General features: G+C 40.8%; 2 protein-coding genes and 1 long non-coding RNA gene across 7 annotated transcripts in view; 2 read left to right on the top strand and 1 right to left on the bottom strand.

Annotated features, from left to right (window-relative positions):
• Nucleotides 1-12,742, bottom strand: part of PLAA (phospholipase A2 activating protein) — a 38,764-nt gene extending 26,022 nt beyond the window's left edge. Inside the window, exons 1-2 of the mRNA XM_001498176.7 lie at nt 12,373-12,742; nt 5,633-5,826 (exon numbers count right to left, since the gene is read on the bottom strand). Coding sequence (XP_001498226.3) covers nt 5,633-5,826; nt 12,373-12,722 — 544 coding nt within the window. The 5' untranslated portion in view covers nt 12,723-12,742. The remainder of the gene's footprint in view (nt 1-5,632; nt 5,827-12,372) is intronic.
• LOC138920376 (uncharacterized) lies at nt 10,847-12,069 on the top strand. Its single transcript, XR_011431452.1, has 2 exons — nt 10,847-11,016; nt 11,430-12,069. It is a non-coding gene; the product is annotated as an uncharacterized lncRNA (long non-coding RNA).
• The window catches only part of IFT74 (intraflagellar transport 74), a 72,163-nt gene continuing 69,449 nt past the window's right edge, over nt 12,743-15,456 (top strand). For 2 of the 5 annotated variants that reach the window (XM_070248532.1, XM_070248534.1), the window contains exon 1: nt 12,743-12,849. The gene's annotated coding sequence lies outside the window, so the exon portion shown is untranslated. Of the gene's footprint in view, nt 12,850-14,934; nt 15,127-15,456 lie in introns of those variants that run through there. The other 3 variants (XM_001498209.7, XM_023627447.2, XM_070248533.1) reach the window with 2 other exon arrangements.

Here is a 15,456-nt window from a genome sequence, read left to right on the forward strand (position 1 = left end):
GATTCTGGAGTTACTGCTTACCACGATATCATCTAGCCTGCCTGACTGATGGAAAATTGGTAGCAAAAATAAGGCACCGCTGAAACAAAAATCTAAAATATATGGCATTGGCTTAACGGGCAGGTAATGAGAAGACTGTAATCAGAGAATGGAAGACTGGAGATCCTTATTATGAAGTGAGGAACATCTGGTGAAACTGTTGCTGGCAATAACTCAGGATATGATAAACTTGTAGTCTGAAGAAAGAGGTTGGAAAACGGGACTTCTGTGATAGGTGTTGCTTGCTATTGGCTACATTTGACGAAGCACTAAAAGAATGGAATGAGATCAAGAAGAAGTGGCTGGTTCTCAAGAAGGAACGAAGAGTCCAGAAACAGTGACTTGCAGGACTGGAAGAGCCAACTGCTTCTCAAACCCAAATGAAAAATATACACCTGAGGCAGCCTTCCAACAGCAAAGGACAACTGAAACTCAGCCATGCAACAGAAACAAATCAAAAACACGGCCATCATGCACAGTGCCAAAACTTCCAAATGGATTTAAAGTATTTTCAAAGCAAAGAAAATTAAGGTTGTCCGCCCAAAAATTAACGCTTTCAATTGGGCATACAGCTCAGGAAAAAGAATCTAAGCTTTCCCATTCAAATCTGACAGGCTCAAGGTTTCAGCAGTTAAATCTGGAGAGGCAGGCAGGGGAAGAGGGAAGGAGAGGCAGGGAGAAATAGTAAATCTAGACTATAACTGAGGGTATGGCTATTGACACAGAGATTGGACTGGAATTGAAGCCTAACAAGTTTTTAAGAGTTAGACTGCCAGGAACTAAAAAAGGCTGTGACTGTCCAAGGCTTAAAATGATCCTTGTGTACCCAACTCCCACAAGCAGAAAGCAAGCTGAGAAAGTTGCTTAGTCCCCAAGGAGCAACTTCAATGTCACCAAGGAGAATAAGAGACAAGAGTAACCCAGAGGGTCCCAAAGCAGAACCATAAAGAACAATGGATTGAGGAACCCCTTTTAGAGATCAGAGGGAACTGATTACAAAAATCTACCAATCTCAGAGGAGAAGGGTGTCCCTGAAATGGCCACCCATCTGAATTCCAGAAAGAGTACAGATTAGAAACTGCTGTCTTGCATTGCTCACTTTTCTGAATGGGAGTGTTTGTTCTGATTCCCCTATCCCTGTTCCACAACTGCATATGGGGTGACAGGTGACAGATACTTGTTTTTAGCCCATAGACCTCTGAATTTAAGAGGAACTATATCTGGAGCTGATGTAGAAACACCTGAGCATCACCCCTGCGATGTTTAGAGTACTAAGTATCACCCAAGATTCTTGTCTTTGGGCTTGATGCTGTAACTGGATGGGACTTTTGGTTTGTCTGACACGGAGAGAGGTGGGTATTTTGCTTGCAGAAGGAAGAGCAAGCTGAGTAACTGGTGACCAGAGGCAGGCTGTGTTAGCTCCCCCTTTTTGGGCACTGGCATTTGCCCAAAAGTGGTATGATGGCACTTTCCTCCTCCGTTTGAAGTAGGCACAGCCTGATACATGCATCAGTCAACAGAAGAAATGGTGGCCGACACTTTCAGACAAATGTTTTTAAGAGACAGTACCTTATTATTCATATTGTCCTTTCACTGCCACAACCACCACTAAAGCACATGTAGAGAGGAAGCCCCATCAGCCTGGGTCCCTGAGAAACTCCTGACGAGCAAAGCTCCCTCAATAATCCATGATGAATACATATTTTGTGTTCCCCCACTGAAATCTGGGAAGTGTTACCATACCATAACCTAGACTATCCTGACTCATTCTACGTTAGAATATGTGAAAAAAGTAATAGGAATTTGACAGATCTTTGCAATATTTGTAAAGAATCAGCTATAGTTACACAGAAAGATACGGAAACAAGAAGGGGGTCATTAACTTTAGGAAAAACACAAAAGTTTTAAAACTACATATGCATTATGATTACATTTAAACAAGCATTCTCCAAACTTTGTTACCTACTCTGTTGTAGAAAAATTTTAAGTGACTTTCATAAATACACACAATACACTAAGACAAAAATTAAAAATAAGTGGAATAGGAAAGCAGGACAAAAGGAAAACAGGAACAGTACGTAAAATGCGTGACATGAGGTCATGAACAGGTGCTGGTGTTGGGCCTCTGCAAAGAAGTACTTTACTTAGTAATAACACCTAAGAGCTATGAAGGGCTTACCATGTACCAGACACTGTAAAAAAGTGCATCGCATTCCACAAGAACCCCAGGAACTAAATGCTATTACTCTCATTCAACAGATGAAGAGACTAAACTTCAGAGAGATTAAATGATTTTAATCTTTAGGATGAAAAAAGATTCGATGCTCAGGAAACGCACAAACAGTCTTGGCAATGAGAACAGAAAACATCTCCTATGGATCCATAATGCATTACATGTGCTTAGTCATAGGGGAAAGACAGAAAGAGATTACTGTACAAATATATGATTAACGTGTTTGAATTCACATTCACTTTGGAAGTCAAAGTGAATTTTTCCATTTATATGAAAAGTTGCTTTTTAAATAAGTACATACTTTTAAAAAGATTGACTTAAATCTTATGCACTATCTTTTGGTTTTTCTTTTGATCTTTAAACTCAAACGCCTAGAAGGACAGTAAATTCAACCATTTGATCCTTATATTAATAATTTATTCATGTGCTAGTCTAAAAACAAAGAATCTTAAGTTTTTTGGAGACAGTTAATTTTTTAAAGCTTTCTTCTTTTTATAATCTTATTTCTCAGACAATAATTTATCTTCAAAAACCTACATCATACGATATATTTCCTAATGGATAATACTGTATCAAGCTGAATTAAAAATCAGAACTTATTTAATTTGCACTTTGATCCAGAAATGGATATTATACCTAAGTTACACTCACAAAAAAGCAAACTGGCATATGCACAAAGCCATTTATCATGGCACTATCTGCACTAGCAAAAGACTGGAAACTCAGATGTCCATCAATAGGGGACTGGTTGAATAAGTTGGAACAGTTACAGCAGAGCTGTACAATGAAGTACAATGCTGCTGCAAAAATGAATGAAGATTTCTAAACACTGCAATAAAGTCATCTCCAGAACAATATTATCAGGCAAAAATAGCAAGGGCAGAAAATTGCATATAGTGTTATCTTCTAAGAAAGGGACAATCTAAATACACATAATTGCTATTTTTTTTAAAAGGAAGAACAAAGTTAACACAAAATAGTTAATTATAAGGATGGATGGTGCAAGACGGCAATACAGACAGAATCTAGACTTCTCCGAATGTACCTTGTAGCGTAGTTTTTCCTTTGAAGATAAAAAACAATCCCAGTCAGCACCACTACAGCCCAAATTGAGGTTTCTAAATATGATGTTTCCACTAAAAGAAAAACAGAGAGCTTCTTGGCACAATGGGTGCTTTCAGGTCTAGAATAAAAAATGCATAAAGTGAACCTGGAACATCAAAAGCAAGGAAGACTACCGAAGGTCTTATCAAAAGGCCACAGGAGGTTTCCACTGGACAAATACAGGACAATTTGAGAATCAAAAACAAACAAACAAAAAGATGGTCGGCAACCAACTCATTCCGGAATCCAGTAAGAGGTGGGAGAGGGGGCAAGGCAATCATTTATCCCGTCTTCTCTGCATAAAAGTCTCACATGGTAACCAAAGAGTTGATGTGGGAAAATTCTATACAGAAAAATGCTATTAAATGCAGAAATAATGGTAGAATTCGAGTATAATCATTTTGCAAATTGTAATGAAATACTGGATCTATGCAATGATCATCAACAGATGCTAAAAACCATTATATAAAAGGATGATGGGAATTTTATAATGAATGGATGATACAACACTTCAACCCACCCATCAATCTTATCATCACAAAAAGAGAGATTATGTGCCTCCTGACATGCTACAGTAGAAAATATACAATACTACCCACAAACTATTCATGCCAAAAATATGAACCTGAACCTGATCAAGCTCCTAGATCTAACTAATAGCTGACAAAACATTGAGGGGATTGAGGAACATGTTAAAGGAAACAACAAGACGTAAATCAGCAAAGTTCGGATTGTAGGAAATTCTACAGGTACAATAAGTTGGTTTCAAATAGAGAGGGGGGAAAAAAGGGAAGAAACCAACAGATGGAAAGATATGTAGACCTTGTTTGGGTCACAATTCAAACCACCTGTAAAAAAAAATTCATGAAACAAATGGGTAAATTTGAACATTCACTAGATATTGAAAATAAGAAATTAGATTTTGTTTTGTCTTAGGTATCATAATGATATTGTTTTCTAAAAAAAGAGAATCCTTATCTTTTAGAGCAAACTAAAACTTTTATAGCATGCTATGGCCCATGGGCCACCTGTTTTTGTACAATGTACAAACTAAGAATAGTTTGTATACTTTTAAGTAGTTGAGGAAAAAAATTCAAAAATACTTCCTGACATGTGAAAATTATATGACATTCAAATCTCAGTATCCATAAATAAAGGTTTACTGAGACACAGACAGGCTTATCTCTTTATTTATTGTCAATGGCTGCTTCTGCACACAACAGCAGAGTTGAGTAGTTGCGAAAGAGACCATATGGCCTAAAATATTTACTATCTGGCCCTTTAGAGAAAAAGTTTGCCAAGCTCTACTTTAGAGCTACATATTGAACTATTCACAAATGAAACAGTATATTGGAAATTTCCTTTAAAATGTTGTGGAAGAGGAGGATGATGAAACAAGATAGTCCACATGTTGATAATCTTTGAAGCTATGTAAATACTTGGGTGAAAGAGATCATTGTATTGTTCTCTTTTACATATGTTTATATACAACTCATTATAAAATACTATGTCTCTACTTTCGTATACATTTGAAGATCTCCTTAGTAAAGTTAAAAAAAAAACTATCACTCTGTATTGAAGATTTCACACATATACACACAAAACATTTTACAAACTCTTTAAAGGAATTAAGTTAAAGTTTTTATGGACCATACTATTTGCTTAGTGATGTCCCAAACTATTCCAGATACATAAAAAAAATAAGTACCATACTGCACTGATTAAACATATCATTTTATAACAAAGAGCTGTTAAGCCGTACACAAATCTAGGAATATAAGAGAATCAGAAATATATACAAATCATAGAAAACAATATTCAAAAGTATTAAATATTGTTCAATAATGATACTAATGTCCTAAACACCTTCCTTCTGGATCTTCGATTTGCTGCATAAATATATACATAGCCAAAAGATAAAGAAATACTCCTAGTTTTCCAGAGTAAATGAATTCCTTGCACCAAATAGTTAAGAAACCAAAATCAAAAAGTATACTAAAATTATAGAGCCTCTTCCTTCCATAACTGAAAACTTTACTTTTTACACATACAAGCATGTCAACCTTTTCTGATGACTACAGTAAATCTATAACAGAGAATATATAGAACAATGATGATGCAAAAAGGTTTTCATTATCAAGCCATAGCTATAGGTAAATCAAACATAACAAAAACTAGGAAAAACGGATATGTGAGTTTTACTTTCAAAAGGATGAAATTTCTCCAAACAGAAAAACACCAAAGTGTTATACTCACCAGTATTTTTGTGACCTTTTAGTATATAAAGTGGTGCCGGACTCTCCAGTGAGAAAACGCAAATGTTGTGATCATTTCCTCCAGTGGCAATCAGTCCATGAGGGTATGTGTCACTTGAAGGTATGATGCATACACAAGATACAAAATTGGAGTGGCCACTCATACAGTGCATTTCTGTAAAGCCCCTGTTAGGACTGGAAAGACATGATAATTAATAAGACATGTACTTGTCCTCCGACTTAGCCCAGGACATAAGTTGACAAAGGACTCCTTTTCATTTAGTGTCTAGGTTGAACTTTAGAGTACACACTATTTTAAGAATTTGTTTTAAATTAAATATTAAATAGCTAGTTTACATTAGCTACTACAGAGGTTTACATCAGATTAGGAGAAGCTGAATTAGTGTTTCATTGATAAGACTGTTAATTAACAGAAAGATCAAGGAAGAAAAGGGAGGGAAAGAAATATTTTAAGCGGCTTTTTTCATCCTCCATCTTCATTTCCACCCATCAGTGACTGTTACCCTAAGAAATCCCAAGTGAAGTGAAATATTCATACAATTAGGATAATGGAATCTACTATCAATAAGCCTTAAACATAGAGAAGACATTTTCAGAGTATGGAACATTATACCATTAGTATAGTATGTGTACCCAAATAGCTGGAATACCAATCATTCTCAATATACAAACTAAAGTAACTAATACAGGGATATATAAATAACTGTTCTAGGAACACAAGATACTAATAAGTGCCTTGGGATCAGAAGGATAACCAATTTGTTATACACGTCAGTCACTCAGCATCACCACTTACATAACAAGTCAAAAAACAGATGATGGTACACTATGTGGAAGGCACTTGAGTTAGCTGCTGAGAGGGATATAAAGAATTATATCCCTTACACAAGCTAAAAGCTAAATCAAGGAGTCTGGAGTTTAGTTCAAGGAGATAAGACTAGGCATATAAAAAGACAGGACTCCTGGATAAAGACTGAACACATATCTATTTTTGTTCCCTTCCCAAACACCACTAAAACAATATATATGTATGTACATATGTACATATATTTTAAGAAATGGATAAACCCAGAAGGCCATGGAGAATGAGCAAAAAAATGGAACAGGAATAGAACTTTGAATACTGAAAGCTGACAGAAAAGTAGTAAAGGCCTTGAGAGACCTGAGGAAAACGAACTCTAAGCAGGCGTCCGGGAAAGTAGGGGACCAACTTACCAATGATTCCCCAAAGGCTCAAGAATTAGCACTGTGGATCTCTAGAGATGGGCACCAAAGAAGGTAGGAACTAGAATAAAGAAGACTAGTTGAAAGGCTTCAGAATGAGTTAGAAGCTGAATCAAAAGAAAAAATCTTCAAAAGAAGGTATCTGGTAGTAGCTATTTTTAACTTTTCCGTTTTATTTTGGTGGGTTTTTTTAAATGCGCTTTTAGAAACCATTTTACGAATAAGCCCAAAGACATTTAAAAGATGGGACATGTTTAAAACTCTATATTATGCAAACCATTAAATCTACCTATGTGTGTCCCTTAGCATTTCCCAGTATAGACATTTACGTGCATCTTCTGTAGTGTCTCTGAAGTTCTTAATGGCAGAATCCAGATCTGGTTCTTCTTTTTATTTTCCAAAGTTCCTATAAGTATTTCTTGAATCGATGAAAAATACTTAAAGTATTAATGAAAAAAAGCAGCTAAACAATCTAGCCAGACAATTGTCCCTCTTGCACCCAGTGAAAGTCTGAAGCTTTTTTAAAGATTTTATTTTTCCTTTTTCTCCCCAAAATCCCCTGGTACATAGCTGTATATTCTTAGTTGTGGGTCCTTCTAGCTGTAGCATGTGGGATGCTGCCTCAGCATGGCCCGATGAGCGGTGCCATGTCCGTGCCCAGGATTCGAACCAGCGAAAGCCTGAGCTGCAGAAGCAGAGCGGGTGAACTTAACCACTCAGCCACGGGGCTGGCCCCTGAAGCTTTTTTAAATAAAAGATGAAAATCTGGGCTGGCCCAGTGATGCAGGGGTTAAGTTCGCACATTCTGCTTTGGTGGCCCAGGGTTCGCCAGTTCAGATCCTGGGTGTGGACATGGCACCACTTGGCACGCCATGCCATGCTGTGGTAGGGGTCCCACATATAAAGTAGAGGAAGATAGGCATGGATATTAGCTCAGCAAAAAGAGGAGGATTGGCAGCAGTTAGCTCAGGGCTAATCTTCCTCAAAAAAAAAAAAGATGAGGGGCTGGCCCCGTGGCCGAGTGGTTAAGTTCGCACACTCCACTGCAGGCGGCCCAGTGTTTCATTGGTTCCAATCCTGGGCACAGACATGGCACTACTCATCAAACCACGCTGAGGTGGTGTCCCACATGCCACAACTAGAAGGACCCACAACAAAGAATATACAACTATGTACCAGGGGACTTTGCGGAGAAAAAGGAAAAAAATTTAAAAAATCTTTAAAAAAAAAAAAAAGATGAAAATCTTTGGCTGGAGGGACACAAGTCATGGTTGAGCCTTGGGCTGTGAGGAACATGTACATTCATAATGGAGCCCAAGACCACCAAAGACAAAACCATGCAGGTCAGGCAGTCATCCTCTAGGCAGGAGATCAGCCCAGTGAAACGGTCCAGCCAGATAACCCTACAGTGAAGCTCACAGCCAGCAAGCCTCACCTATGAGCCGAGCTTCCCAGGAAGTTTTTAGTTCTCCACCCTTAACGCTGACCATTCTGGAAAAGCCTCCTCCAGCATGAAATATAGTGACCAAAATAAATAGGGAGAGGTAAAAACTAATTTGGAGGAAACAGATCACTAAGGAAAAAATAACTTAAAAATAAAAAATCATTATCATTCTTAAATATAAGATATTGCAACTATGAAACAAGAACATAATTTCACAAAAAGTCAAGGCAATTTCTGAGAAAGTATAGCAAAAAGAGAGAGGGAAGGAGAAATAAAAAAGAAATTTAGAAACAAGTTCAATATCTAAATTAAAAGTTCCAGACAAGAGGACAAAGAAAATGGAGAGGAAGAAATGAAAGAATTAATTTAGGAAAATGTCCTAGAACTTACAGACAGGAGTTTTGATATTAAAGGGGCCCACTAATGGTCCTGAACAATGGATGAATATAGACTGCCTTCGAGAGAAAAGAAATTATAGGTCAAGAATCAGAATGGCTTCAAATTTCTCAACTCTAACACTAGAGGCTAGAAGACGATGAAGTAAGAGCTTCAAAATTCTGAAGAAAAATTACTTGGAAATTAGAATGCTACAAAGACTTAAATTATTACTCAAGTAACAAGGCAGAATAAAATAATTTTCAGACTTGCAAGGTCTTAATACATTTATTATCAATGGATATGTTTCAGGAAGTTCCCAGAGGATGTGCTCCAATAAAGTGTCAAAGGAAGAAACACAAAGTTAAAGGATGTTGATGATAGAAATCCAACACAAACGGCCCAACAGGAGAATCGCTAAGATGACCGCGGAGAGCGAGCCCAGGACCAGCTGAGCACCAGGGGCAGACACACCAGGTCAGGAAGATGAAACTGTAAAATATCCAATACGTCCCACGGTCTCGAGGGGAGATTTAGACAACAAAGAATCTGAAGTTGAGTTAGTGATAAATACACAGAAAATTAAGCAAACGAAAACCAAAAGCAAGACAATTATTAGCTATAGGGAGACCATGAAACTGAGAAGTTATAAGAGTTTATTCCACAGCTCAGGTGTAGATAGACTCTGTGCAGTCACAAAATACTGATTTAGTCTAAATTCAGTTAAATTATAAGGGTCAGGGCATACAAAGGATGCATATGTGATGGGCGTTGGTAGAGGGCAGAAAGAGAGCTAAATTCTCATATTTCACAGTAAGAATAAAATAATGCCTAAAATAAAAAATTTTAAAAATAAAAAGACAGAGCAATACAGCACTTTAGATATATTGACCTGAAAGTAAAATACAAAAATAAGATGTTAAAAGAGATGAAAATTTTGCCTCTAAAAAAGGGAAACAGAAGGGGGGAGAGTAGGAAGGGAATGGCCCTGATTTCTTAAGAAACCCACTGAACTATTTGACTAAGGACCCAAAGTGCTGAGTGTTCACATGAGGGAGAAGTCACTTCAGCCTTGTATGGTCAGGAAAGACTCAAGACAAGATATTAAATCTGAAGTTGCATCTTTCAAATATGAGTAGTTTTCAAAAGGCAAAGCAATGGTCGGGGATAGACCTGAGAAATACAGTTTAATTTGAAGTGGGCCGATAGAGGCCTGAAGCAGTCTGAAACAATGGCATGTTAACTGGTTAAGTTCAATGTACAACCAAAAAATACTGTCTCCGTTCTGAAGGGCCTTCAGAAAGCCCAGTGACTTTCTGAGTGTTCAATGGGCTTTTGGGACAGACAAGATATCTGGTTTAGTCCATGCTGGAATAGAACTATTTTGCCTCTGTGAAACTGAATTAAATTCCTCCCATCACTCCCAGTCCATCCCTACACTTCACATCCTGATCCAGAACCCTAGCAGCAATGCACACGGGAAAACAATTTTCATTTACTACCTGGCTCCAAACATTTTACAGCACTTCATTAACTTTATTAATGTACCATGAAATATAAATTGTCAGGATGTCAGCCTTAAAGACGCTGTTTATAACACTAAAGGTATGGTTGAGACACTATTTGGGATGAATAAGAGGTTCATCACCCACTAACTATGAGATGCTCTAACCTGAGGATTGGAAATGAGAGGTAAGGCAAGCTTATTTCACTAATCACCCACTATCTAGCCCTGTGCCTGGCACAATGCAGGCTCTCAATCAGTATTAGTTGAATAAATACATAAATGAATTTTGAAAAACAGAAGCAAAAAATCACAGGAGTTAAATGAAAAGAACCAGTTTTCAAACAGGATCATTTCAGCCCAAAGTTGCTCAAGTTCCTGGTAAATGCAAGCACTCCAGTGATTTAAGTTCTTGTTAACCTAACACAGCTGTACAAAGTTAATGACAGGATTCAACTATTACGACAGGCATCCTTTAGCTACTCCGTACTTCAATGTTTATATCCTACCGGGCATACGTTTCTCCCGCATTCAGTTTTAAACCTACAAGCATAATCAGTAATTGTACTCAAATACACAAAAAAGTTCCGTATTCATGTTACTAAGAGGTTTGGAATATCATAGAATCTTCGAGTTAGAAGAGACCTGCAGAGGTCTTCTCACGCGATTCAATACAGGAGAGAGCTGTTCAACACCCCTGTGCAGTCCATCATCATGTCTTGGCAGCACTACTGCAAAAGCCTCCACACAGATCTACTCCCGCATGTATCCTCTGCAATCCATTCCCCACCAGCAGCTCGCAGAAACTTGTGAACAGGTAAATCAAACCATTGTGCTCCCTGCTTGAAACTCTTGGAAGGCTTCTACCTACTAACTCCTTTCCTCAGCCCTTACCACGGCATGCTCTGGCTCCTGCCAGCCCCTAAGACCAGCCCTCCCCTCACAGCTGATTCCCTCTGCACTCAGACTGTCCTCTTTCTCAGTCCAGGGCCTCTGTGCTTGCTCCCCCTGCTGCCTACAATGCTCTCCCAATTCAACCCTCCTCATTCCTCGCTCCCTCGACCAGCTCCATTCTCAGTGTCAGCTTAAAAAAACCAAAAACTCTCCTCAGATGGACTTCCTTCTCTAACATCTCTCTCCACTCAATTCTCTATCTACATTTGTTCTCTTCATAGTGCAGATGCCAATGAGTATTTATTTCACTGTTTTTTGATCCATCTTCCCTCCTAGACTGTAAGAAAGCTCTATAAACACAGGGGACTGGTCTGTCGTCTTCTTCTTCAGGATCCCAAACAAAGAGGAGACACTCAATAAATAGCTGTCATCTGAATTTATGGTCACCCAAACTCTGAGTGACACCTCTACTGACGGGAGGCTTACTACATAACAAAGTAACTCACCTCAGTTTTTCTCTTTCTGAACTGAGATCTGTCCTCCAGATGGTATTACACCAGCCAAATCAGGGCTGAACCCTTGAACTTGGACTGGAGCCTAACCTTCTGTTTCTTAATCCTGTTTTGGTTAACCTCCCTGACAATCTTTTGAAAGCAATGGGCTTTCTCTCCTCAAGAAAACAGCACATCCCTACACAGCCACAAACAGTTAAGGGGTCTCACCTCGTCCGCCTAAGCCCATCACAGACGGCAGACTAAGAAACTCTGACTTGGGCAACGAGGAAAGGAGCCAATGCAACATTTTGCAATGCAATTCTTAAGGACTACGCTTCTCAAAAACTAAATACGAAGGAAGACTAGGGAGCAAATTCTAGCGGAAAAAAGAGGACTTGTTTCAATTACACGCCAGATGCTTTCACACTGCCTCACTTAGGACGGTGCACCTGGTATCAGTAAAATTTCAAATCTGAAACAAACATGGCAAATCATCGTCCAAAAACTGAAGCCCCCAAAGGTGAGAGGTTCGCCCAAGGTTACCCGCTCGTTAGTGGTCAAGTCAGGACAAGAAAGTAGGTGTCGGTTCCCCCAATCCGTGCTCTTTCCACTAATCTCACTGGCTTCTTACAATGCGCGCCCAGAGTGCCAGAGCTCTGAGAACTAGGAAGGAGCGCAGACCAGAGGGAAGGCCGGGGAGGGAGAGCAGGGCAGGGTACCTCTCCCCCCACTCGCGGTAGGAAGCTTGCAACACAGCCGGGGGCAGCCAGACTCGCCGCGCTCACCTGTCCGGGACCCAGAGGCGGGTGGTGCGGTCTCGGGACACGGACACAAAGGCCCCGGGCGGATAGAGGCAGCACACCAGGCCCCTCACGTCCAGCTCGTGGCCCGGGAGCGAGCAGCTCAGCCGGTACCTGGCGGCGCCGCCCGCCATGGCCCTCGTAGGTCGGGCGCCCGGGGCCAGGCACCGCGCGAGGTCAGTCCGCAGGGGAGGTCGGGCGTGCCCCGGGCCGCGGCGGGAGAGGACCCTACCGGTGTGGGGCGGCCGGAGACCGGAAGAGCCCGAAAGCCGGTGCGGAAGGGCGGCGGGGAAGGGGCGCGCCGAGCGGGCCGAGTGACACAGCAACCCTGACATGCACACCGGAATTCATCATCGGCCCCAGCCCGCCATGACGCAGACCGTGTGCGTCCCGACTGCCGAGGCCGACACCAAGCTCAGGCTCGCTTCCCGCCTGCACCCTACACCGCCGGCCGAAGAAGAGGTAACCGCGCCCGGCCCTTCCGCTCCGGCGTGCAAATCCGGGTCCTTTCCCAGCCAACGCCTTGTCCGAGCCCCCGGCTGAACAGTCTATTGTAATACGGAATACGGGCTGGACTACAAATCCCACAATGCCACGCGCCAACGGGGCGTGAGTCGCTGGCGCGCCGAATCCGGGCATTTTAAATTTTGGTCCGCGGGGCTGTGCGTTGCCTTGCGATTGAATGAGATTGTTTCGAGCGTTCTGTTAGGACAACCTTACTGCGATTTCCCCAAACCTTCTCTGCACAGTCTCCTGAGATTTTTACAAACTGAACGTTGTTTTTTAATTAAAAAGAGACAGGCTGCGGCCAAATTGGAAACAGTCGCTTGCCTTAAATTCTGTGAACACGAAACTGGGTTCTTGGTATTTAAAAAAAATTATGTGTTAAGCAATTGAAAGATTTAAAAGAAATAGTTTCTCTCAGCTCTCACATCTGTATACAGATGACAAATCCTGGATCCCCTTCGCGAACGTCTGAAGGCACTGAGGGAGAAATCGTAATGTCAGTAGCTTCTCTCTGAGATAATATATGGAAGAGTTGGGCAGTTAGAGGTTGCACGGGAGGAAATAGCTTTTTTCTTTCTACCCGTCTAGACTTCCTGCTGGTGTTCTGTAACAAAAGACAGATTAACAAGAGAAAAAGAAACATAAGTTTATTAATATGTATATCATATGATACAAGGGAGAAACACAGATGACTAACTCGAAGAGCTGGCTAAAGCTTGGGCTTATATAGCATTTCTTAACAAACGAACAATAGATTTTTACAGAAGAAAGAAAAGAAAAGGACCTTAAGTCTTTAGAGGCAGCGAATTATGAGAAGGCAAATATACGGGAAACTAATGGTAGACAAAGGCTAGTTAGTGAAGTGTTATTTAGATTCCTCTGGTGCAGTCTCCAGGCTGATAAAGGGTCTGACGTTGCCTCCGATGATTAACTTTTGTCCTTCCTAGTAGAGAGGCAAGGAGGGACACCTTTGAAAATTTATGCCTTCCTTTTAGGCAAATAGGGGAATGGTAGAGAGCTTTTCTTGCATCCGGTTCTTTTCAATTGCCTTAAGCTCAAAATAATACTTATATTAAAGTGGCATATTTTAGAGTGGCAAATTATACTCCCTTTCACTACAGTGACCAAAAGGATAACAAATGACCACTACAAATATGTTGGGCTCAAATGGGATAATTATATGAAAATGTTTTACAAACTTTAAGTGAAAACTCAGCTCATATTATTTGATTGTGCATTGCATTGATTTTAAACCTCTTGAAGGCAGGCATATAAGAAAATAAATCTGGATATAAATTACGTATGCAAGTTGGAAATAATGTGAAAAATGTTAAAAGTGCAACATGTATGTATGTTATAATTGTAGCTGCAATCACATTTAAGCTCTGTCTATAAGAAGACTGGAAGAAAAACTTCGTTACTTTATGAGAGAGGTAAGATTTGAGATGAAGTATTTCTCATGTGACTTTTTTTTAAAACACTGATTTTAAAATAATTCTTTTAGGACCACTTTCCATTTAATTCAGCCTTCTCCACAAGCTTGATCAAAAGAACGCTGACAGGGAGCGTAAAGATATGAAGCTTCCAATGAAATGAAGAGAAACAGATGGTACCAGAATCGCATCCATACTTAAATGTTGTATTGCGTACGTTGTGAGTCCTAACAGGAAGGAAAACTACCAGCAATTAGAAATAAAAAGACTGTACAATGCTGTCTGCCAGAGAATAATGTCAAACAATTCCTATTAAAAAAATCTAACGTATTACACGGTAGCAGACGGGAGGTTACATAGCGATATAATAAAACTCGCTAGGAGTGAGTTCAGGTCAAGCACACAATCAGAAAAGTTGCTTTGAATATAAAGAAAACCAAGGTTTTCAAATAAAATGTTCTCTTCTAGCCAACTCTCCGTTTTCTACTTCTTCCAGCAAAGCGTTGAGGTATTGAGAAAACAGAACTTAGTTCTCAAGTCTCGCGAGAGCGATTCACTCTCGCTTCGCTTGTAGGTACCAGGAGCTGAGGCCGAGGATTGGCCAATCAGTGCCTCGCCCCGCCCCGCCCCCGTTGCCCGGATACGCGGCGGCGCGCGGCCACTAGGGGTTAGGCTTGAGGGCCCAGACAAGCTGCGCGTGGGTGAGCGGGCGCTACGGGTGGGCGCCCCGCTGGAGGTGACCTCGGAAGGAAGTTCGAGCGCCCCTGAGCGGAGCGATCTCCCTTCTGCGGCGGCGGAGGTGAGAAATCCCGTATTCCGTCTCTCCCACCTTCCTTCCTGAGCCTTATCGTCCCCTGGAGATGCTGCTCCGCTCCAAACAAAACAAATCCGAGCTCCGCCGCTCTTAGCTCTTCTCCCCGGGCCCAGGGAACTCCCAGCTGTAGTCGGGCGGAGGGTGCGCAGAGACCTCCTCAAAGACTCCCCTGAGGAGCCCTGCCAGGGCCAGACCAGAAGAAGCCACGAGCCTCCCAGAGAAAATTCACCATGGCCTGAGGAGTTTTCCTCAAAGGAATAATAGGTTTCTGTCTGTTGGTCATCGCACGGGACTTGGCAACTTTCCTCTCCTTCA

The sequence above is a fragment of the Equus caballus genome, chromosome 23, assembly GCF_041296265.1.
Source record: "Equus caballus isolate H_3958 breed thoroughbred chromosome 23, TB-T2T, whole genome shotgun sequence".
Lineage (NCBI taxonomy): Eukaryota > Metazoa > Chordata > Mammalia > Perissodactyla > Equidae > Equus > Equus caballus.